Source organism: Hippocampus zosterae, chromosome 11 (assembly GCF_025434085.1).
Source record: "Hippocampus zosterae strain Florida chromosome 11, ASM2543408v3, whole genome shotgun sequence".
NCBI classification, from domain to species: Eukaryota; Metazoa; Chordata; class Actinopteri; order Syngnathiformes; family Syngnathidae; genus Hippocampus; species Hippocampus zosterae.
Genome location: NC_067461.1, coordinates 16,862,780 through 16,889,020, shown reverse-complemented (window position 1 = coordinate 16,889,020; position 26,241 = coordinate 16,862,780). Strand labels below are relative to the sequence as shown.

Genomic DNA, 26,241 nt, shown 5'->3' with positions numbered 1-26,241 from the left:
AACAAAATCATAAATATGCCTGATGATATGAGCCATTCTTCCAGCCCTCTAAATGTGTATGCTCGAGTGTTATGATAGCGTCCAGACATATTTTTCTGTCAAAAATACCCTAATTTGTCGGCACAGAGCGGTCACTACGCTGTAGAGAATGACGGATGGCGACCCATTTGATGGAGATATCTGTCACAACAGTAAATTGGGAGGTGCATGCTGTGTAATCTCATATTTTGAATTACCGTACTACTTCTTGCGGCACTCCATTTCAGGCATCCAACTGCACCGTGAGCGTTAACTGAGCTTGAGAAATGTGCAAACGTGCATCACAAAAAGGTGTTATTCAGTGCCTAAAATACGGCAAAGTGGGATTAAGCTCTTAAACTGGAGACTTAATTGCCCTGTGGGGATAAATAAAATAGTCAGAATCTCAATTAGTCTACCCAATTCTTTTCAATACTTTGGAGCAGGGTTGTCAAACTCATTTTTGTTGCGGGCCACTTTGGAGTCACCATTTCCCTTGGAGGGCCATTATGACTGTAAAACCATATGAAGAAGTCAAGAATAATGGTTTATTCAACGACTGTTGAAGTGACTCTGATGAAGACTTTGGTCACAAGAAAATGCTTACAATATGTTATTTATTACATAGGACAATTTGAAATTATGCAATATTTTAGCGAGCATCAATGATGGAAGTTGACTTGTTTGATTTGCTTTCGTGGGCTACATAAAATGATGTGGCGGGCCAGATCTGGCCCCTGGGCCTTGAGTTTGACACTCGTGGTTTAGAGGTTTATTATAGCAGGACACCATTTTCATTTGTAGAAAAAAATAATAACATGACACATGCTCTCCTTAAAAAGGGGGTCACTAAAATCAGCGAGCAGCAGTTTCGCATGAGTGCGATTCACTTGCAGTCTGGATGAAAGGGGTAAACATTTCATAATTGGACTGCAGCTGCGAGGGGGTTCTCAGTTTTCTCAAAGTCACGAAGAACACTGGAAAAATTGTTGGATATGTTGCTCGTTATTTATTTATTTTGTTTTTTTATGTGACGAGGGGTTGTGAAATGTTTACAATCGAACAACAAATTTGTGAAACTGGCATCATTGCTTTACAGAGGTCATAACGTCTCCCAAGAGTCCCAAGTTACGGTGGGGGAAAAAAATCTCAAGCACATTATGTCGAGTGGCCATCGAATTTCAAGCAAGTCGAGTTAAGTCACAATCTTGCACCTTGCTCAGTCACAACATATATTGGAGTGATTGTAAAAAGAGTGGTCTATCTTGTAGTCTACTTTCCTGTCACCAAATTGTCAGGAGTGCCGTGGTCGTGTGATTAAAAAAAACTTTTTTAAACGGCCTCAGTCTACCAGAACATTCAGTTAGGTGCAACTTGGTCTAGAAAACACGGTAAACTAGACTTGCCCCTGCACGAAATGAAGATGCATCCGTTTTTACATCGAGCATGTGCGCCTGCCTAGAGAAATCATGTTCTTCGACTCAGCTTGGGACTAGAACAAAAAAATGCAAAGTTGTTGAGGCAAGTCAAGTGAGGTAAAACATGTCTGATAAAAGATATCGATATTGCCCATCATTGCACAGTTTGCCTGTAATTTTCTCTATTCTTTATCTAAATCGACCTCAGTACTTTGTGTATTTCTGTGAATCACCTGTTGACTCACTGCTCAAAAGTCAAATCTTGAATTCATTAAATTGGTGCTTAATTTTTAATTAGATTATTACCTCTGCCAAGCCAGCAAATGTGGGATTTTTTTAAACCTTGTTTGTTTGTTTTTTACAACACTTACTAACACGGGACAACATCTTTTGCAGACAAATACAATACATATATTTACTGTTGGTCAATTGTTTTTGAGTACTGGGTCTAAATGGGCCAGTGAAACCAACCCAGCAGATGGTGCTGTGGTTAAAAGAAACTTCTGTAATGTTGTTACCGTAGTTTATTGTTGTATTGTATTAAACACCAAAGACAATAACTGCACAGTTAGTATCAGAAATACTCGTAGGGAGATAATACAGACAAAAGCTTAAACTGTTGCTATTTAACAGGTTCGTTAGACAGGCAAAAAAATACATTTCAACACTCATACATGTAAATAATCTGCATATAATTGAGCAATTTTCTGGAAACATCTTAATGTTTTCCATACAAACCCTTCATAATACCGAGGACAGTCTTATTCCTCATGTACAGCAAGCTACTGGTATTTAAAAAAAATGTCCAAGCGCCGTTCCTACTGAATTCTAAAAGCTTACTGCATGTATTTTGAGATTTCACAGCAAGGGCTCCATTTTACAATCACCATTGTATTTTGTTCAAAATACCCCTGCTGCTTTCATTATTCTGTTTTGAATTGTGGATTCCCTGGTGTTGTCATCTCTCTTTATAGAAAACATCCAGCGTAGCACCGCCCCCCCCCCCCCCCGCCACCTCACCCGCCCATGCACACACACAAAATAAGCCTAAATTAAAATAATGAAAACTAAATCCCCACTGATATCAGACGGCAGTTAGAATCGAACGGTTTGTGACATTTTTCTTGGCTCGGAATCCCATTTGGATTTTTCCCTCTATAATCAGTGGAATAGAAGACTAGAGATGATGAGATGTTGAGTGTACCACTTTGCTGCATCCGGTTGAGATGAATGCTGGGTTCTGCCAGAATGTCACGAAATGAGCGCAGCCCCCTGTGGTACCATTTCTCTGCCGTCTTTGGTCCAACCCCAAACACACTTGTGAACAGCTGTCAGGAAATAAGAAAGGGTTTCATTTAGAAGCTCTTGCATGACAGCTCTATTTTAGAAGAGGTTACCGTAGCTGCCAGAGTTTTGAAATGCTATATGGATGGCCATTCAAGAGGACAAAAAGCGCCTCAATTGAGAACGCAAAGGGAGGTTTCAGTGTTGATGAAGATAAAGAGTACCGGCACTTGATATTTAGACTGACCTTTAAGGTCTGATACCGCTCACTTGAGAGGGTTCGCTCAACTTCAAATGAATGGCCAAATTGGAGGATCTCCTGAAAAACAAACGTTGATCATGTTATACATACATATATCATGTTCTTTTAACCGTTGACAAATAACTCACTTTTTCTCCATCTAATTTTTACTGTACTGCAACGGTTTCGTCACTACTCTGCAATGTGCATTTCGGGTGGGTGGGGAATAACCTGCTTTGGCAGAACAAAAATTATTCTCGTATAGGAGTTCAGTTCATTACTTATTTATTTGTATTTGTATGGTCAGTTGCAAAGGCTATCAGAATAACAAATCTGTATTGGACAACTTTTTGTTTTGTCAGCCCTATGTTAATTACCAAGCACTGTGGCGCAGTACTGGTACATGACTTGCGGTGTAGATTAGAATAAAAATAAATGCATAGTATTTTTATTGCATCATCACCGCCTAGTGTAAATAGAACAGTCACTTCCCCTGACACTCACCCCAAAGTTGGTACAGTCCCAAATGGAGGTGGAAAGTTGCCACACGTCATACTGTTCAGTACCGTACTTTCCCTTTCCGCATTAACCCATGCCAAGCAATACCGCTCCATGTGCTCATTTCCACACTACGACATGATAAAAGGAGGACCACTTCGTCAACTTGCCAGCTGCCATGAAACACCACAAAGAAGAAAAATGATGACAACTCAGTCTGCCAAATCCTCTGCATTGCCTTCGTCAGCACGTGCCTCCCCAATGGTGCCACCTCAGCAGTCTAATCTGAACTTAGCACTTGGAGGAATGCACTGAAGATAAGAAATCTCCGGTGATGATCTCTACTCCTCCGTATCCATATATGCACACCGACTTTGGTCTAAACCTTATGTTACAGTTATAATACGTATTGTGTATTGTGGTGCTTGTTGACGTGATTCCTGCACAGAACTAATAATTGAGTATCGTATTTTTCGCACCTAAAAGTTTTCCATTTTCCCAAAAGCCAACAGTGCGCCCAATAAGCCAAGGCACCCTACATATGGTGTTCCCATCTCTTTATATTCCCCATTGAGTCATTTCCCTATTAGTTGTCCTGTGACATCTAGTGGTGATTATTAGCAGGAACCGATTGTAACCGAAAAGGGTTCTGCCCAACACTAATTGACATGTGCATTGTCCAAAACACAATCAAACAGACCACTACTTTGTGAGATCTGCGCAGCCATTATGAAACAAAGAAAATACCAAAAGCATAGTTAACTACTGACTAAACAAAGGAAGAAGGAGACCAGCAAGATTTCTAAGGCTATTTAGCCTCTTGTGGATGTGAACCCATGAGGTTTGTGTGACTTTTTGTTGAATAAACTGTCTTCACAACTTGTGTCTTCCATTTATTGTTTGGCATGCCATTGTTATTTATATGATTCATATCAGTGTATGTGAGCATGTCTCATGGCTTTGTTACAGCTGCAGCAGTTGTAAAGGCTGTATATAAATAATGCTGAATTGTATTGTATTCTCTTTCGCGTAGCGTCATCTAGTGGATGGATAGCGCAACTATTGTAGCTTCTATTCTATCCACCTTATAATGCAGTGTATCTTGTATATGAAAACAGTTTTAAAATAGGTCATTCATTGAAGGTGCGCTTTATAATCGGATGTGCCTTAAAATACAGAAAATACCGTAGTTTATGTGTGGTCGAATTCCGGTTGACTTCCTGATTTTAGAAAGTGAATAATAGTTGATTATTTTGCGACATGCCTCCCGTGTCCCCTTTTTTTTGGAACCACACTACAGATTTTTTTAATGACCTCACATGACAATTATAGTTTGGAATTCAATGTGTCCGGACATCGAATTCAGCATACGAACAATCTCTCAGTGTTCGAATTTTGAGGGCCTGCTGAAAACATTAAAAAAGCAGACAATTTATTCTTCATGAGGTGAGATGAGGTATCGCTTGGCATTAGTATTGGTTGTTAGTGTGTCATTTCTGGACTTTCATATACAGTAAGCGAAAGGAAGATACCTTATGGGGCCAACCAGAAAGCATTTATGAAGGGTTCAATCAAGATTTAAAGCATGTACAGCTTTCGGAACTATTTTGACACAAGCTTGTACTCAATCAATTCAGCCTTTTTCAACCAAAGCAAGCTGTGTTAGATTGTTTTTTTTTTCACTCTCTGTGCGTGGGAATCATTCGGAAGAGACTCAGAGGAGTCTACCCCTCAAAGAAAGTACCTCACACCAGGGCCCAGATTTGAATCCACAACCTTAGAACTCTGAGGAGGATGTGTTTACCACTGTGTCACAGTGCTGCCCATACATGTGTCAATGTGTATAAAATAAACCTTTCCAAGAATGTTTTTCTTGATATGCAGAATAGTATCACTCCAACTTCATGGTGATCTGCAGTCAATTGAGTGAGTGTGTCACATTTCAATATATAGCATTTTAACTATCGTGCTGAGATCTCACATTGTTTCCAATAGTTGCCACATCCGTTACCATTCTTCCACTCTGAGGTTGAAAAACAAGTACCGCTTGGTGGATAAAGCCACTTTCTGGTCACGCATCCATGCTGCATATTGATATTTTTGTGTGTACAGTATTTTTCTCCTTTACAATTTTAAAAACACCTTCACCGAACACATTCACCAGTGAAATGTTTGTAACTTTATTTCTATATCTTTCACTCACAACGACAATAAGTTCATTTTGATTCTGATGACTGCGAGTTGGAGTGAACCCTGAATTGATCACCAGTCCATCACAGGACTGCTCCACATTGAGAAAACACGACTCATAATTAACAGCTGTATTTTAGAGTACCTCCACAAAACAAGCACAAATGTCAATACACATGCCAACATAACACAGGAAGACGCAAGCACCCCATTCACTTTCAACTGAATGTCCGAAATGCACAATCAAGGAGGTCAACAGTTGAGGCATATCCTGCATTGTGGAAAAATCTCACTGCTTGTCGGAAAGTTAATTTAGTTCTTCATTGTTCTGCTCTTAACCTATGAGAGTTGGTGTTTTTTGTTTAGGAGACAAGGAAATGGAGTCAGTCCAGTGACTTTTTATGTAGTCCAAGATTGTCCCCGAAGATCAGAACCTTTGTGCTGAGAAGCACGAAGTAAGTTATTATTTGCTTTGAAACCTCAGTATGTTTCCACTTTAATTGTCTGCCTCAATAGAGCACAACTAATTAGCTAGCTGGCTACACTAAATTGGTCTTCATTAACAAAATGGGTTATGTCAGTCATCATCTCTTTTAAATCTACCAAAGCTTGAAATTTAGTATTGTATTTCTGTTCCACAATATATTTCTTTGGTATGGAGAATTAAGTGGTGACCTCACAAATCAATGAGTCAGTCACCCTCGAATCGAAACGGGAACCACAGTACGACAGAGAGCAGCTCACACCCACTCGCCTGCCATCACCTTCACCATATTTGCCTTTCGCGTGCGCGCGCCCACACACACACAGACTATTCATCACAAAAACTGCTTCAGTGCTGCCAGACCTTCACATCAGTAGGTTTTAATCTTCAGTCATTGCTATCTGAGTGTCGCTCCAATGTTCACAACCATATCAAGCATGTTGTTTTCACTCCGTCTGCTTTCACTTTGTTTTATGTGCCATGTCATGTTCTTGCTTTGATCTGTGATCCATCTGCTCAAAGTGAAAAGAAAATTGCATTGGTGGTTGAGCATCTGAATGCATGCTGTAAAAACAACAAGAACAAGAGGGCATTCACTGCCAGTCTAATTTTGTCTATTGTGGGATATTCATGTGATATTCTTCAGAGATTCTAGCTCAAAGCTGACAGATACGACAGATTTTGAAACATGCACCAAGAGACGCACTTTATGCTGTATGATTAAACATGTCAACTAACCTTGCATTGTCGCCTCAAGAGCAGTCTCAATAGTTTGCCTGACAACCGGATATTTTCTTGTCAAACAAGAGGAGGCAATGAAGGCAAAGTGACCCACAAAGATTTTTTTCCACCCGCCCAAAAATTGTCAAAAATATATGTGATTCATGTATACGGATGTGAAAATCATTTTGAAAGATTAGCTTAGAAATGTAAAAATATTTATATATGGCATATTTATTTAGATTTATGTGTCGTTATGTTATGTGTAGTTAGTTTATGTTAGTAGATGTGTTTATTTATTAACTTTATTAAGACCATATCTGATCCACTGGTTAAAGGACACTTTGATTCTCTCCTCTTTCATCTCAAACTGCTTCAAACAACAAAGCGTGTGACGGAAAAGTGGTTAGGACTGCACGACTATCCGTGTTTTATGTTATGTGTTGTGTTTATTATTTTACTTTATGTTAACTGTTTTGTAAAGCGCTTTGTTACAGCTGCCGCTGTTGTAAAAGCGCTATATAAATCAGCATGTATTGTATTCTATTGTATTGTACATTTGAAAAATCTCATGGCGCACCACTAAGGGAAAAAAAAAGGATGTCACCAAAGGAATATATCTGGGAAGAAAAATGGTATCTTGCATCGAATTACTCATAATTACTCATAAATGTACTTATTTGGTGTGGAATCTGGACCTGTTTAGTCGAATACAAAGCTATAGTCTGTTGTATGAATGGCAAGAGTTGGTTGTGCAGACGAAATGGTCCTTCTGACAACTTGGGAAAGAGCATTTAATGATTCTGGCAGTCTCTACACTGTATGTCTCTGGCATAGAATTTCATGATCATTTCTCGTAGCGCTCACAGGAGATTGCTGACCTAAACATGAGGCAGCACTGTGAATTCTAAAATAATCTGTGCAAAATACCACAATAAAGATGTCTTTGGCATGTCATCTCAGAGCAAAATACCCTGCTCCAGTTACCTCCTCGGGACCTCGCAAACTAACACTTCTGGAGTGCTCGTGGGAAGTACTTTACCTGTCAGTGAGAATTTTTGAGAAGTGTTTACATGAGCAAAATATAAGAAAGATGCCTGCAAATCTGAGTCAGTTTTAATTGTTTTGTTCAACAGTTGTAATTTATAGGTGAAGGATTGTATTCTAGTATCAAAGAAAGCAATCAGAAACATTTTTTAATCAATTTATCATCTCTATTTAATGATTTCACTTTAATTCCAAGATTTTACGTAAATATCTGTTACAAGCTTTGCGGAAAATAACACAAGTAGAAAATGGGATTCATTGTGACTCTGAAATGGTTGCCAGCAAATCGCAGGACAGACAGAGAAGAACAACCATCCATGCTCACACTCACACCTAGGGACAATTTACAGTGTTCCATTTACCTGCCACAGATGTTTTTGGACTGTCGGAGGAAACGGGAGTACCCGGAGAAACCCCACACAAGCACGGCTAGAACATGCAAACTCCACACAGGAAGGCCAGAGAACCCAGGACCTCTATACTCTGAGGTGGATGTTCTTCCCAGTTGTTCACCGTGATGCCCATTAACGCATATAGATAGATAGAAAGATAGATAGATAGATAGATAGATAGATGGATAGATGGATAGATGGATGGATGGATAGATGGATAGATGGATAGATGGATAGATGGATAGATAGATAGATAGATAGATAGATAGATAGATAGATAGATAGATAGATAGATAGATAGATAGATAGATAGATAGATAGATAGATAGATAGATAGATAGATAGATAGATAGATAGATAGATAGATAGATAGATAGATAGATAGAAACCCACTTGCCACGTTAGAAACACCCAGCAGCAAGCCTACTGGACACGTCACAAACTAGCATACAACCGGCTAGCAACGAGACCCGACAAAATGCCACCCAAACAGAAGCAAGACACAAAGCAGGAAGAGGATTCCCTGACCCTCACTCAAGTAAATGAATTACTCCAGCAACAAAAAGAACTTTTTACGGCGCTCTTGCAACAACAACAGGAAAATTTCAAAGGATTTGTCAAGATGATAATAGACTCAACAAACTCACGACTTGACACTTTTACCAGGGAAGTCCAAGAAATAAAAACCAGCATCAACTTTACCCAAAAAGAGGTAGACGACATTAAAAAAAATCTAATCTGTCAAACTGGCCATTCCAAAGACATGCAAACGGAATTCTACAAAGTATGTGACGGCATGCTTGCATTAACGGACAAGGTGGACTACTTGGAAGGACAGTCAAGAAGAAACAACTTAGTAATTGATGGAATTGAGGAAAAACCGGGAGAAACGTGGACTGAAACAGAGGAAAAAGTTCAAAAAATCCTTAAGGAGAAACTGCTGATACAGGGGCAAATTGAGGTGGAGAGAGCTCATCGCACAGGAAGACAAGACCCTGGAAGACCTCGACCAAGGCCAGTTGTGGTGAAATTTCTAAGATACAAGGACAGATCAAGGATCCGACAAAATGCAAAATATTTAAAAGGCTCCAACATCTACATTAACGAAGACTTTACAGATGCCGTACGACAAAAAAGAAAAGAGCTCCTCCCAAAATTAAAAGCTGCACGTGACAGAGGGGAAACTGCCTACTTAAGACATAACAAACTTATTGTCCACCCACGCACCAGTACTCCAACACAACAGGCTCGAGTTCAACACCATCAAGCAGCATACTGAGAATTTTTCACCATCCGACAATAAAAACTCTGACCCTACTGAAGCAGGAAATTCACATACCAAAAAACATGGACTTCGAATCCTTTGATGACCCTTCCAACCCTTTGATGACCTCCAACCCTACTGACCACAAGACGTTTGACCCTGAGAACAACTTGGACCCGGACAATAACTTTTTCAAGACCGACCGACCGCGAGGCAGCCAGGGACGACCGACCGTGAGGGAGCCAGTGATGACCGCGAGGAAGCCAGCGACGATTGCAGGGAAGCCAGCGACCGTGAGGAAGCCTGGAGACAACCAGCCTGCGACCACCGTGAGAGAGCCAACGACGACCGCAAGGGAGCGAGAGACGACCGAGAGGAAACCAGCGACGACTGCAGGGGAGCCAGTGACCGCGAGGGAGCCGGGAGACGGCGAGCCTGAGGCAGCCGGGAGACAACCAGCCAGCGCGCGTGAGAGAGCCGGGAGGCAGCCAGCCGGCGAGCGTGAGGGAGTCGGCGACGACCGCAAGGGACCCAGTGATGACGGTGAGAGAGCGAGCGACGACAGCGAGGGAACCAACGACGGCTGTGAGGGAGCCATCGACGACCGTGTGGGAGCGGGAAATTCACATCCCAAAAACATGAACTTCCAACCCTTTGAAGATATTGACTATAAGCCATTCGATCCCGAGAACAATTTGGACCCAGACAATAACTTCTTCAACAACAAACAAAGGGTAACAAACTCTGACTATTACCTGGATGAACAATTCAACACTAATATAAAATTGGAAAATGCACTTTCGGTAATACACTTAAACAGTAGAAGTCTCTATAAAAACTTCACAAAAATTAAAGAATACCTGACTAAATTCAATAAATTTAAAATAATTGCCATATCAGAAACTTGGCTTGATGAAGATAAAACAACTGAAATGGAAATAGAAGGTTATGAAATGTTTGCAACTAATAGAGAAAACAAAAAAGGAGGGGGGGTTGCAATATATGTAGACAAAGCACTTAAATGCAGTAAAATCGAGAGATTGACAAACACAATAGAAAACCTAATGGAATGTCTAACCATTGAAATACACAATAAAAAGGCATCAAATATCATCATAAATTGCATCTATAGGACACCAGGAACATGTATTGACACATTCAATAAAAAACTAACAGATATGCTCAGTTACTACAACGATAAGAAAACACGAATAATATGTGGTGACTTTAACATTGACTTATTAAACCCAAATAGACACAAAAAAACAACTGACTTCATAAATACTATGTACAGCAACAGCTTTTTCCCAGTAATCCTGAAACCTAGCAGAATAACAGTTGACACGGCCACATTAATAGATAACATATTTATAAATAAGATTGATAATAAAATGGAAAGTGGACTTCTCATTAATGACATAAGTGACCACCTGCCTGTTTTTGCAGTTTTTCATAATTATTTCGATAGAAAAGCTAAATCAACAACTTGTATAACAGAAATAAGACTAAGAACACACAATAACCTGCTCTGCCAAAACATTCAGAAGTTTTTTGAAATTCGAGAAAGCAACTATGAATTAAGAGGTACCAACTTATTCAAAAAACTCAAAACAAGAACAAACATCAAGCAAAGAAGTGTATCTAGCAAAGGTGTTAATCTGTGGAATAATCTCGAAACGGACCTAAAAATGAGTAAATCGCTTGCTGAGTTCAAAAACAAATTCAAAAAAATAGTACAAACAACCTACACCAATCAGAGTTAAAATGATAAATACTAAACATTAAATATAATGATAAATCAGAACTAAGTTGATAAATAGAGAAAGGTATTGCAATATCCATTATGAATACAAGAGAAAATTGACACAAGAGTGCCAGGGTGAGGATGTATATAATCCCGATACAAACCAAAAGTTGTGAAAATATCACGGTTAAGGGTAAAGTATGAGCCTTAATGGAGACTTCTTATTACTTTTTCTTTTCTGATTGATATAAAAATGATTTAGTAGATATAAACACATAACGGGGTAGGACTAGATAGTAAAGTAGTAGATAGTAAAGTTTTTTTACTTCATCCTACTCCCTTGAACATAATAACTGTGTTGAATGAAGACTGATTTCTTTCTTTTACTTTTTTATCTACCTTATTTTCTGTCAAATTATTACTGTATATGTTTTATGTTCAATAAACAAACCAAACCAAAAAACCAATAGATAGATAGATAGATAGCAATTAACACCTCAAATATACAGATCTCTATATAATCATCTCACTGCACAGTTACTGTGTTTCCTACATTGACCTAAATTACATGAAATAATTTGAACTTTATTGGTAATACAAATAGCAGCAGCTCCCCAGGCATGTAAACATATTCTCTCAAATAAACTTGAGAATTTTGGTTCATAACGACTGTTGAAAATAGGTTATGGTATGTACATGCATAATATTGCACATGATCTCATGAGGTAAAGAGCAGGTGACTTTAAGTTTAAATACAGAGTAAATGTCATGGATGCTGTTGAAAATAGGTTACATACATGCATAATATTGTTTATGATCTCATGAGGGAAACAGAAGGTGACTTTAAGTTTAAATACAGAGTAAATGTAATGGATAAGTATTTCAAGTGAATTGGCTGACCAGAATGTAGGACGTATTTTAATTCTGGGGTGGGGAGAAGTCCACTGGTCACATAGAATGGTGAAAGGTGAGAAGAAATTTCTTGTAGCCACACCTTTATAACCAGATCCTCAAGAAAATTAAACATGTTCTTCCTTATGCATATATGCCCCCTGTCTGCAAATTAATTTAAAGACTAAATATGATACCTCCATGACTGCCTTGGTGTTCTCCCTCAGGCAGGGCAGGCCCTGAGTGGCCTCTATACACTGCACGGTCCATGGGAGACTCTTCAAAACAGATGCAGCTCTGCTGAAGACAAGGCATGAACTCTTGTTGTCACTGAATTTGTAGTTCTCTGCCAGTACTTCAAAAGCATCCTGCAGGCGGAGAAGGCCATGACAGACACAAAAAAAAGAAAAATTTGACATGTTAGCTTGTCGATACGTAATGCTGATTGTTTTTTTAAATGGATCTTCCACAGAATATCAGCTGTTGAAGCAAGTAGTACAAAACGATGGAAAGGATTAAGAAAATGTGGTTGCAAAGCATGTTCAATCAAACATGTATCAAAGGTTCCTTCATGTAGGAAATCTGACAAGGAACTGCAGTCAGTGTACAGTAAGAAAAAAGGCTTGGCTTCTCTTCTGGATGGCAGGACAGAGACCTTGCAAGGTGAGCAATGGGAATTAAACATAGAGCAATTAAGTCACACAGACAAAGTCGATTTGCCTTTTAGCTACTTTTAATTACGTACTACCCATCCTTTTGGTGCGCTTCAGTATACGGAAAGACTTAAACTTCTTCACTTCTTAGTTTTACACACTTACGGGAACTTGACTGCAGCTGACATGCCACTTTTATCATGCTGTACGTACAATACAAAATGATCTCTAAGAGCAACACTATGAGAAATGCTTTCACTTCTCAATGATTTTAATTCCATATTAAAATAATTGATTTGCAATGCTTCATGAAAACTGGAAAGTGTGTGTTTTCAGGAAAAAAGAATAATTCTTATGATGTTTGAGGTTGTGTTTCATAGTGTGCTGATATTTTTGTAATAAATGTCACCTAAAATATGTTTCTCGAACAAAACTAGTTTGCCATTTAAGATTTCCAAATAAGGCCTGGATTTAACATTCCTCGATTTGACCAGGCCGAGGAAGACTCCATATTTATGCCTGAAGCCAAGCCCTCATTTGAGGTCACTGTACCACCCGCTGTCTCGTGCAGACATGCAGCCTCATGTCAGTAAACAGGACACTAGCTCGCCCAAGGATGCACTGACCCGCTTAATGCACCACATGGAGATGGAGCAACGAATTCACTCACAGATGACTCTCTATACAGCATGCAACACACAACAAGCCGGGCTGGCGATGGAGCAGAGAGCATGTACATGTTTGTCAGAATGAGACGGTTGCTGTGCTATGATACAACTTTGAGATGACAACCTTTATCAATTTATCTATTAATAATCTCTTTCATAATCTTTTTCTCGTGAACATGTCACCCCAATATCAGCTGGCATCGTCTCCAACTCAGTGGTTACCCTCAATAGTTTGTGGTGGAATATGGATGAATGGACTCAGAACAGACTACGTGGTCTACAAAATTAATCAAATTCATCAAAAGTTTGGATTATACATTTGTTTGAGTGTGTCATTTAGATCATTTTTTTTTCATTTTTTAAACCATGGTATTATGGACTGAGTCTTTAGGATTGATCAGTGTGGGCTTTATTTCTGTCGGCGGGCGCACGCACGCTCGGCATAAAAATTGGTGAATCTTAATTTTTTGTGCTGCTCGATTCAACGGACCAAGGGCGTTTTTCTATTTCACGCCTCCAGCGCATCTGAAAATTTGATGACAGAAGCAGGTCAAAGTTGTGGCACCGGTAGTGCATTGCTATGTGGGTGGAATTGATCTAAGATTGGTCATACAGATTGTGCGCTTGATGATGTGTGGTGGATGTCATTGTATTTCATTCAGAAAAAATCTGAATCACTGGCGAAATCACTTCATTGAATGCATGATTATTATCATCATCTTGGACAGAGGTGGGTATTATGTCAGCATGATGGAAGATCCATCAGTTCATCTCTGATGGACACCTGTTTTGCTGCCCATTTATAATGATTAATTAAAAGAAATAAAAAATATAAGTGCTGACGGAAGTGGTTTTTGTCCGACAGTGTAATCATCACTAACCAGGTGGAGACCTGTCACTGACGGAAACACGCCCCACCGTCTTTGCTGTCTAGCGCTTAGCATTTCATGCTAGACTTGCACTGAGCACAAAAATAGGGCCCTGTGTCTTTAAATAAAAACCCTCACAAAATGACCAGTTTAACCATAATGAGTAAATGTTGAAGCAACAAAACAATCATAATTTTTCCTGAACCTATGCTAGCACAAACACGCACGAAGCCAATCGATCAGGTTCTGTTATAGGAACAGCTACCGGTAAATAGAGTTTAGCATAGTGGGCAATAGAACACACTATGGCCCTCATCTTATTAATGAGGAATTATGGCTCATTGGGGCAAACATTGCAGACATATTGATGCAGCATGCCAATTTACCTCCCACCACCATGCCTTGCGGCCATGCCTGTGAATCATGCTCACACAACAACCTTCTTTGCTGCATGTGTACAAAGAAAGTGTGAAACCAAGTTAGAAATCCCACTGACAAGTAATTAGGAATAATTAACGGCTCCAATGGGTTTTATTTACCCTTATCTTATGGACTTACATGAAATGATTGCACCATTTGTGTAAGATAAGATAAGAAAACCTTTATTCGTCTCATGATGGAGAAATTCCCAATGCACAGCAGCAAAAATCATGAAAAGGAGAAGAAGAACAAAAAATATTTAAGTAAATATGAATTATAAAATAAAAATATAAGCATATTCAGAATGGTGAGTCCAGTGTAATTAGCTGAAGGATTTATTTACAAAAAAAATGAATGCCTTGGTGCTAGAAATGTGAGGAATTTGTTGATAAATAATAAAACAAAATAAATGAAAAAGGTTTGAAAATATCTAGAAATGTAAAATCCAAATATTGAACTATGATGTGGAGTTAAAATGTGGGAATATCTTTGTGTATATATATATATATATATATATATATATATATATATATATATATATATATATATATATATATATATATATATATATATATATATATATATATGTAGGGCGGCCCGGTAGTCCAGTGGTTAGCACGTCGGCTTCACAGTACAGAGGTCGTGGGTTCGTTTCCAGCTCCGGCCTCCCTGTGTGGAGTTTGCATGTTCTCCCCGGGCCTGCGTGGGTTTTCTCCGGGTGCTCCGGTTTCCTCCCACATTCCAAAAACATGCGTGGCAGGCTGATTGAACACTCTAAATTGTCCCTAGGTGTGAGTGCGAATGGTTGTTCATTTCTGTGTGCCCTGCGATTGGCTGGCAACCGATTCAGGGTGTCCCCCGCCTACTGCCCGAAGACAGCTGGGATAGGCTTCAGCACCCCCCGCGACCCTAGTGAGGATCAAGCGGCTCGGAAGATGAATGAATGAATGAATGAATGAATATATATATGTGGGGGGGGGGGGGGGTGTTATGCTGGCTTTGTGCATGCATGCATATATGTGTGATGACAATTTCTGTGTCTGCCTTGGTCAAATTTGTGTGGAAAGGCTTACATTTGGGGATCAGTGGTACAAAGGTGACAAGTGAGCAGCCTTGTCTGTAGCTGGAAGCTGTTTTGCACCGTCTACTTTCTCATCCTTCTTTATAACACATCCTGTCGATCATGATTGCTCCTCTCTTGATCCTCTCGTCGAATCACAACAGACTATATGATGTGACTGGCTCAAATGCATAAATCCCACAAATACCTTCTATTGGCCTCTTTTTATATCACAGAAACATGTCATTTAAACAGGAGCATTTGCTTTTTATATCCACTGTAGACATGTGCAGGCTTTTCCAGACCGTGTCAAAAAAAACAACTGGCAACAGGTAGACTCTAATTCAGCAGTAGAAAATCTCAAGGATAATCAGTGAAAACAGGATGCAGCAAAATTCAAATTTGAGCTTCTGTAAATATCTGCATTATGTTTGTACTGTACATCAGATTTTTTCTGTCCAAAAATCTTCCCCCAAAATTGAGATTGTTTTTATGAGAAAAAATGGATTTCATCCATTTTGCAATAAGGCTGCACCGTAACTATGGAGAAGGAGAAGCTTCTGGATCTGCTGTATATACATCTATATTTTTTTACTATTATTGCATTATCCAGCAGTTAAGTTATACTCCAACATAGTCTGCCCCGGCAACAAGTGCAAATTGTAAATTGTAAAAACAATTGTAAATAGCACTGCGATTTATCGATTTTGTATTTATATTGCACTTAATTAAACGGTGTTTGTTTTTTTTTTTTTCTTCTTCTTTCTACCCACATTCTTGCTGCTGGAGGCTGTAAATTTCCCCAGTGTGGGACAAATAAAGGATATCTTAATCTTAAATACCGGGCAGGACCAGAAAAAAAGACTTGTCACAATTATGTTCGTCATGCTGGATATGTTTTTTTTGTGTGTGTGTGTGTGTTTCTTGTATATTTTTTATATATATAATTGGAAGTATACTGGAACTGGAAGGGAAATAGAATTCCATTTTTATCATTAGACATTAAAAAAAATCCAACGAGCTATTTCAATGTGGACGTTCCTAAGTAACATCTCTCATGAGGAGGTAGAGTGACGTGAGTTTAATGATTTCATTATGGTCAAGATAAATCAAGTGTGGCTTCTAATTTCAGTTAATGAAGAGGAAGAAAATGGATTCAAAAAGCGCAAAATGGATAGACGCTCAATTAGGTAAAAAAAAATGTTTCCATTAAAATAAATATTTTTGTGTGTTTCTTGATCTTTCTACCTGTACATGTTCTTGGTAATTCCTTTCCAGTCAACAAGATACAGTGCAAAACTGTCTTCTGGCCTCATAATTTCCCAGGGTTTTCTTTTTCCCGTGTCATTTTATGGGGACGTCAGCTTCCCCAACCTGCTTCAGCCCTCCAACACTGTTCATGAAGATGGAGTAAGAGATTCATCGTTCCTGGTGGGGACTGTCATGTCCATCATCCTCTTGGCCAATCCAGCACCTGAGGGTATGTGGTATATGCCAGCTCTGTGCCACGGGTTTGTGAACATGTCATTTGTTACGCTTCCAGAATATCGCAGCTACAGAAGCATCTCATTTGTCACTTTAACCCATATTTCGGCGTATATTTCAGAGTGGTGGTGATGGTGAGGGTGAGTAAGCTAGCTTCACCGTATTGTAAAAATGGGACTCCTACATGAAGTGGAAATGGAAACACAGTGGGAGTCCTTTTAACTGATACAACCTCAACTTGACTGCAAAAGAATTTCTACAAGATTTGGGAATTTTGGCTTTGGGAGATTATTGTCCATTTATACCAAAGACAATTTAAGGGAACAAATGATGTTTGATAGTGCACTTTATTTGATATTTTAATTAATTAACAAGGATCAAAATTACTATCTTTCTTCAGGGAGGATTTTATTTTTAAAGAGAAATCTGAAGTCTCATATTACCGGTAATTTATTTTTGGTTTGTGTATTTAGTTGCATATAAACCTTTATGGTTATGGTTTTCTGTTAAATTTGGTGACATGATTAAGCAATTACTTCCGTTTTGGGTCATGTATGACGGTTGTATATCAAAGAGAGAGAGATAGAGAGATCGCTGGAGAGAGACACACCATGTGATGTGATAACTTTTCTTGTCTTCGATTTATCTACTACTGGGTCGCAAGGCGCACACAGCATGTAATATTTTGTTCATTTATTGCATTTTTCAAAGAGATGATTTTAAATATTGACTGTAAATACTGTGCAATTTTATTGTTTTAGTTTTCCCAGTATGAGGTGTGGTTCTTTATCTGAATAGATTAGTTAGTATTAGTATCCATATGATGCAATAAGTAGTAGAAAACAAAGTAGAAGAAGAAGAAGGCCTGTTGGTCCCTAAAATAGTGGTGACGGACTGCGATGTGGCGATGATGGAAGCTTGGTTAAAGTAATGATGATGGAGTAACAAATGTTTTGGTTCAGGTTGAAATAATGATGGACGGGTGGCCTGGACACTCGCAAATGATGAATGACAGAAGAGCAAAATGTACCTACTTCTGCATATTTCCAGACAAGGTGTCATAAAATCCTGTGTCTTCTTGGACCGAATGAGTGGCCACAGTACAAGTTTGACAATGACCAGACCCCGCCCGCCATCGCATGTTTCTGCCAAGAGCATGGCCTGACCGAATAGTTTGCCGAGGAGGCAGACAAAAAGAAAGAGTGTCCAAACAGCAGAGAGACAGTTTGTGGGCATGCAAAAGTGCAGATCTGCACAGGAGCTTGGCTTTGCGCGCGCGCCCAGCAAATGACGATGCCCGGAATCACACGGCAGACATTTTGTGCAGAAAAGGGAGCTAGAGCACATGGTCAAGAAGTGACAGGGATTTTGCTCAATCACACTTTTGGTTAATGGCTACAAACAAATAGTGGGGCCACGTGAGACATATTCCACTATGCGAGGGTGGACAATGGGAGGCAAAGAAAAAAAAACGATGCACCGCACTTTCTATGTCATGGGCGTGAGGCGTCCTCGACGCCAGATCGGTACAGGGCTAATGTTATGTTCGTACGGTTCATTAACATATATCTCACTTATTTGTGGGATGTTGATTTTTGGGTCCCAATTGGCTTAACGCTTCACAGTGAAAAGCAAGGTCCATGTTGCAACGATGATACGCCACAGTGGTCGCCTTGCGTTTTCATCCACTTTTGTCATCTTCCCACAGCATCAATCAAATAGCTTTGCCACCGACTTGCTGCACGTGTGACGTTGGCGCCATTCAACATGTACATATGAGACGCAAATTATACATTGTGACCACTTATTTCAAGCCTTGAATTAAGATTCCGGTGGAGCTAATCGGTCTTGGCCACCATTTGATGAATACATTGAAAGAGAGAAAACATGTGGCTCCTAAAACTTTTAGTTCTTATAGGGCAAATTATGTGTCATGTAGTAAAGAGGGGTAACTTTTTCTTACTGTCAAAATCTTGTTTTTGTTGTCTGTGCTGGTCCGTCTCTGGCAGGCATACTGAGAAACCAGAGCCACGGGGGTGGGTGCCAATCCTTCTTGCAATGCAGGCGGTGTGTCCTGTGTACAGGCATAACCAGACACTCAAGAACAAATCAATGCATGACAAACAGTGTATTGTTTTGTGTATCATATCATGGCAAGTACTTGAAAGTTGCCAGGATCCTAAATGTCTAGATGTGTCGAAGGATTTACGCATATCCCCGAGCAGCCGAGGCAAGCGTCAAGCTGAGAATAAAAATGTAACCGTTTTACTTGAAGTTATTTCATAACCGCGTGTCTCCGGGGCAACAGGCTAATGACACTCATCTCACAGTCTGGTGGCATCCAAATCCATTACAACGCTGAACCAACGGCATTACAAATCTGCTTGCCATCATCCCGTTTGCCTCCTGTAAAATGTCTTTTTCATACTGTGAAGAAACAGTTCAACATTTGTGAAATATATGTCAAAGGCATAATAAAATCTATTCGGATAATTAGACATCACAAGGAATGTTGTGAACATCCAATTACCGGTAGTCTTGGATTTAGCATGAGAACTGGAACCGGAGAAAGGTACGGTGAGACAAGCCATGCATTGCAAGAAGCAAGCATCAAAAAAGTAATGCGAAGAATTCTCTCGTTGACCGTTTTGTTAAGCGCTTTATTACAGCTGCAGCTGTTGTGAAAGCGCTATATAAATCAGAATGTCTTGTATTGTACTGCTTGGTTGAATGAGCTGCTTACAATGTTAGTATTTTTGTACTTAAAAGCATACACGTTGCTCCTTGGGATGTTGATGTGCAAAAGGAAAAATTGCAAATGTCATCTAGGTCGTTGCTCTTCTTGAATTTTGCACCTGCCTTTCTATGCCTACACACTAGAATACAAATACCGGAAATGTGCCTCGGCGGGCCAATTACAAATATTGCACGGCAAGGAGATATATGCTTTCAAATATACTCTGACTTGCTTTGGACCATTTATGACATAAAATGCGCTTTATTTCCTTGCTATCCGGAAGAGCTGAAGAGATAAATGCCTCTCAGTCACAGCCTATTTGCAGAATTTTATTTTATCTCTACGTGGTAGCCGGTTGAATGAGTTTATCACTCTTGCTCAATTGCCACAGCATGCTCCCTTGTTCAGTTTGCAGAAGACGTGCGTCACACAACAAGAAGAAGAGAGGGTTTATGGTGGCCTGGGGAAATGCATCAATAAATGCCAGCACGGCATTATTAGCACTGTCGTTTCATAACAAGGTTGACTGGAAATGAGCAACAATGTCCATGTGCCCAAAATAAAGACGACAAAGAAATTTCAAGATTATTTAGTAGGAAAGTTGTGAGAGTTTTTACAGGCTTTGGGGGCGAAAATGTAGATAAGGTCTGGGAAAACTTTTATTTGATAACATTTCTTGTTTTGTAGTCAAATCTCAATAGAGTCATCTTCTGCCGCATATGTATGAGTCTCCGTTAGCTGCCTTGTCTGTCTGTTCATTTTACATTTCCACATAATATGGATGGAAGTTGCTCTCAAGATGGTAACAAGAGCAAAGGCTGAAATGAAGTTAAATGAGTCCTCCAGGTAATAGTACTTGTGGGATTCATATTGATTAAAGTAAAGCTCAAAATACAAATGAGAGTTTTTCAGGTTTTTAAGACATCTCAACCAGAGGAAATTAGATTCATTTTGGTTATCGTAACACACAAGGACAATATGTTACAAGTACAACTGAGGACAGTTTTCTACATGGGCTCTAGTCGACAGTTCCTCCCTACCACGGAGAAGACTTGAAGCGAGTGAGAATACACACATTCCAAAATAAATTGCAAGCATCTCATTTGCAAGACAAGGATGTAGTTAGTGTATTTGTATTTTGTCAAATACAAAATGTACAAAGCGATAACTATTTCTAACCTGGTTCATCATGGGAATAGTTTGCTACTGCAATTAACCCAATACTGTACTCAGAGGCTTAAAAAGCGTTACTGCATCCCTTATCGTATTGTAGATAAAGAAAATCTTTATATTTTGATCATGTGTGGACAGTATTGCAGTGGCACCAGACAATAAGAGAGAATTAAGAATTTGGGCTCTCTTTTCAAAGACACTGCTTCTATGCTAAGTGTAAAAATTGCTGTATTTTGATTTTAGTGCAGCTTCTTGCAGTGTCTTTTAAATGTAATTTGTAAGTGTCAATCTCCTGAATGGACTTGATTGAGTCCTTCTGCCATGCAGACCACACGCCTTCCTCTGCGCTGAATTTAAAGGGAATGAGGGGAGCCGCTTCCATTGAATGGCAAAAAAGTCGGCTCTTGTCCCTTGCGCAAAGCCATCTACTGCTTCACATCTGTCAAATTGTGAAGAAAAAAAATCAATTGAAAGTCAGCTGTGTGGATATGGTCTGGTTATCCGGATCATTAAAACAACCAGCTGCTTGCTTTGAAGAGTTTTCTGTGTGATTTATGACCCAAACCTGAATGACGTGTCTGTTCTCCACAGGAGCAGGCGTTCCCACTCTCATGCTTTCAGTGAACCAGCTGATGTGCAGGACTTGCATATTGGAAAGATTCTTCAGGCCGCATCCCTTTAGCCACGCCCACAGGGATGATGCCCTGCTGTCCTCAGACACGACGTGAGTGATATCATCACTGTGAATGAAGATGAATGACTTTAATGTTTTGTACCATTGTGGCCACACACAAGGACCCGGTGCTAAAATTAGGTCCTGAGTCCTCGCAAAAAAATTAAAGAAGTCATTCTATCTTGGAACGTACATGTGACGGGGCCTTCCGATGAGGTTTTGCTTTTGGCTCAAACCTACATTGCCACCATCTCCCAGGCTAAAAAGCAAGTACGCTAACCAGCAGACTAACATCCCAGGCTGCTAACCAACAACCAGCAAACCGACAATATGAATGAAAGAGGGATGTATTGTCTGGTGGGCATTTATATTCCACTACGATATTGCATTTAATTTCTTGGGTGGAAAAGTTCAGAATTCATTTTAATCCCATAAACTTGCTCAGATACTACGTCCTACAATACCCATGCCAAGCAAATTCATAATACCTACTTGGTACACTTGTGTGTCCACCAATATATTCCACTAGCTGGTTCGCCGCCCTCCGGGCGGCTCATCAGCTAGTTCCTGCGGAAGGCTGGTAAGGTGGTGGTTCGCCGCCCTCCGGGCGGCTCATCAGCTAGTTCCTGCGGAAGGCTGGTAAGGTGGGCCTTTGGCCCACAAAAGTGTTGTTGCTTAATTCAACTTTTTGTTCATCTTCATTGCTTATCGCGACAATAAAGAGATGTTTGTTGAGATGTTCAGTTAACATTAGAGGTGTTTATTGTGCATGTTAAATTGCTCCATGTACAGTACTTTGTATGCAGCGCTGGCTGTTTGAAAGTGCTCTATAAATACTGTTGACTTGACTTGACTTGACACATTTCTTTTGTAATGTGAAGGAGAATATAAAAAGAGCAAGTTTACCATTGTAAATAGCACAGCCACCTCATTCTGTTTTCTATGCTATTGCTAATTTATTATATTTATTCTACAAATATATTGCTAATGCTTTGTTTTATATTGAACTGTGTACAGTTCCTTTCTGAAAACATTTGTTTTGTGCAATGAAACACGTTGTCTCCCTCCCCCCACCCCACATCCCGACCCCCATTTTGCTGCTGTAGACTGCAAATTTCCCCAGTGTGGAACACATAAAGTTTATCTTATGTCCGAGCGACCATCTCTGACATTACTCTTTAAAACATGACAACATTGTATTTTTCGATCCTAACATCTTATTTTATCTTAAAAAAAAAAAAGATTGTGGAGAGCTTTGAAATCCGCGGCAAAATCTAGCGGGGGCTATAAATGGGAAGTTGTCGAGCTGTCATGGAGCTCTCCAATAAAAATTTGCATGTGTACCTGATGAAGTTGTCATGATTCGGTTTAGGGACCAACAGGTGGCACTGTAGGGCTTCCCCGGCAGCTGTACACCTGTTGGTCATTTGGTAATTAGTTGTATAATAGGACTCCTGCCCGAACACTCGGTGTCGGGTCATTGTTTGCTCTTGCTACTGTCATGTTTGTTTGTTTCGGTCATGTTTTGGTTGCTATTATGTTTTATCTTCAGTCATGATTTTTGTTTGCTACTTTGGACTTTGTTTGCTTAGGATTTAGTTTTCTGTGTTTTATCAATACACTTCTTCAAATACACCCTGCTCCTCTCTCCTGCATGCTTTTTGGGTCCACCACCACCACACAAACGTGACAGAAGTGCCCTTCAAAAAAATCCAGCTCAGTTGTAAAAACAATAACAAATAATTTAGAAAAAGGATTTCCAAATCACAGATTGCATTTTCCTCATTATTTAGATGTTCAAATCGCTTTGTTTTTTTTAATCTACCGATACAACATGTCATACACAGTGGTCTTCCCTCGCTACTTTGCGGTTTGGTTCTTGCGGAATCACTCATCACGGATTTTCATTCGTCGTCTTAAACACAAGACAGAAGAAAAAGATGATGAAGAAGAAGCAACGGGAGCTTTAGCAACTACCTTTTGCTTTGTACAACAAAAAGGATTCAAAAGAAACATTCATCTACCAGGATTGTACCTTTGGCTACAATGTGACACAGGTTTGGATTTAAGATGAGATGGTTTAGGATAAATAGAAAAATTGAACATATTATTTACACTTATTAGCCAACGTTCCATCGACCTTATCCTCTGCCAGGGTGCAGAGAATGCTCCGCTCACTGACATTTATAAATGCAGCCTGCAGCTCGGTATTTATTCTTCATCTTGCCTTTTAAAAGTTGGGATATATCATCTGCGAAAAGTGAAGAGCTCACAAACATTTCTCAGTTAGTTTAGCTTTTTCATGGATTTACCCTGAATCTTTTTCTTGACCTTCGTGAGCATACTGTGAACGAGGCAAGTGCATGCATGTGCATATTCCCCATTGCACCCATTACATCAGCCCATATGTTGAGAGCAATGTGCCTTCAACTTGCGTAAAACTAGAAATGTATGCTGTTGCTATCAAACCGCAGCTGATATCATTTTTATCGGTTTGCAGAATTAATGTCAGTTGGAGGCAAACACACTCTATTTCCTGCCGTTGGTTTCAAACTATTGTATCAAGCCGAGTGTAACCAAAGCAGCGTTCAAGCTGTGTTTCTGGGAATGCTGCCATCACCAAGCTGTCACGCTACTGGCAACCACAGAGACACACACACACACACACGCACGCACACACACACGTGGTTCTACAGCACTCATGAGGACCCTTCATTAACAGCATACATTACATACTGCTTAAATCACAATCATAAAAATCATCATAAAAATTATTTGGGGTTTGAAACATAGAGATGAATTATCGAGGCTAACACACAGACGGACAAATACTACACTTTCATTTGAATAGCACCGTAAATTGTGTTAACTCGTATGTATGTAAGATAAGATAAGGAAACCTTTATTTGTCTCACGATGGAGAAATTCGCATGAACCACATGAACAACATCTCCTCGTAGGAAAGTGACTGATGCTTTGTTTTCGATCATTCAGAGGAATGCGTGCACAGCTTTGGGTTTCATACTTTCAACTAGTGAGAGAATACAAACAATGCAGGCCTGTCACATCTACAGGTAACACACTACAGCTGATTCATCATGACTAGAAACACCTTTACACAAAAATTATCCCCTTAAATATGACTGTGTGTTTGTGATTGTGTGTGTGTGTGTGTGTGATTAAAAAAAAAACATTTCCTGTGTTTTGTGTTCAAAAAATAATGATAATAACAAGACGTGTAACTAAAACTGAACATACTCTGACATTCACAGCTACAGTGAGCGTAAGTTAAGTTCAAAGGTATCATTTAAGTCTTTGAAGACCAACCCAGCATACGGAGTAACAAATGGAACTTTTTTTTCCTAACCTGAGGATGTCATCCACGATAAAGCCTTTTGATCTGGCCAGCTGGCTCAGAAAACTTCTCCTGCTGGAGCCCATTTTCCTCTCCACGAGGTACAGTCTGACCTCCTTAAACTTCACCGCATGCCTGGGGACACTGACGCTCGCTGGTTTTGACCGCTTCCGAACACAAGGCACAACAGCAGCATGGAACATCTTTTCTGGAATGAGTTAAGTGTTTCTGCAACCTTTGTTCTCATTTCTTCCATCAAGGAAAAAAAAAACAAGAAAGTCTTCCTCCTTTTTTTTTTCCTAACAGTGTCACAGTTGCTGGCAGAGAAAGCGTTTGGCAACAGGTGTTGGTGTTGAAGATTAAGTTTTGGTGTTTACCATAGAAACACCTGCAATTTTAGTGCCTTGTTGATGTTTTTTTGTTGCCAAATGCATGTTCCAATAATGAACTTTAAGTGGTTGTGCCCAACATATGAACTCCAAAGTTTCATTTCAAGTACAGTCCGGAATGAGAGGAGCTTCTCTCCAAGGAGTTGCCTGAATTCTGGTGACCTCACACAGCTGTCCTGCCATGTCCAGTTCATTTTGCCACTTGCTCACACATTATGTCCAGACCAAGTCACAACCATCTGCTGCACCACTTTAATTAGCTTCCTATCGAAAAATAAGAGTCTTTGTGGAATTTCATCCACAACCTTTACGCACACAAGTAGACAAAGCGGACCACAATATGGCTGAAGGAGAAGTGGGCAGGAGCAAAAACTGATAACAGACTTTATGTTTTTCTTTTCAAATAACTATTTAGGAAGGCCATCTATTACCTTGTGTGATTTTAGTTCCACTGTTATATCACTGTGATGCAATTATCTACAGCAAAACATCTTTTAAATGAAGAAGGGAGAGAAAACTCATCATAGACTCTGCCAGACTATGTCTGTTATGAGTACATTTCATAAAG

At 39.6% G+C, this 26,241-nt stretch overlaps 1 protein-coding gene and 1 long non-coding RNA gene across 2 annotated transcripts in view; one reads left to right on the top strand and one right to left on the bottom strand.

The window, feature by feature from the left end:
- Nucleotides 1–25,487, bottom strand: part of dntt (deoxynucleotidyltransferase, terminal) — an 80,701-nt gene extending 55,214 nt beyond the window's left edge. The window contains exons 1-6 of the mRNA XM_052080316.1: nucleotides 25,297–25,487; nucleotides 21,822–21,996; nucleotides 19,310–19,420; nucleotides 12,389–12,559; nucleotides 2,968–3,039; nucleotides 2,641–2,764 (exon numbers count right to left, since the gene is read on the bottom strand). Coding sequence (XP_051936276.1) covers nucleotides 2,641–2,764; nucleotides 2,968–3,039; nucleotides 12,389–12,559; nucleotides 19,310–19,420; nucleotides 21,822–21,996; nucleotides 25,297–25,487 — 844 coding nt within the window. The remainder of the gene's footprint in view (nucleotides 1–2,640; nucleotides 2,765–2,967; nucleotides 3,040–12,388; nucleotides 12,560–19,309; nucleotides 19,421–21,821; nucleotides 21,997–25,296) is intronic.
- LOC127610334 (uncharacterized) overlaps nucleotides 1–25,502 on the top strand; it is a 33,912-nt gene extending 8,410 nt beyond the window's left edge. Inside the window, exons 2-3 of the long non-coding RNA XR_007964811.1 lie at nucleotides 21,848–21,980; nucleotides 25,386–25,502. This is a non-coding gene — a long non-coding RNA (uncharacterized LOC127610334). The remainder of the gene's footprint in view (nucleotides 1–21,847; nucleotides 21,981–25,385) is intronic.
- The last annotated feature ends 739 nt before the right edge of the window (nucleotides 25,503–26,241 follow it).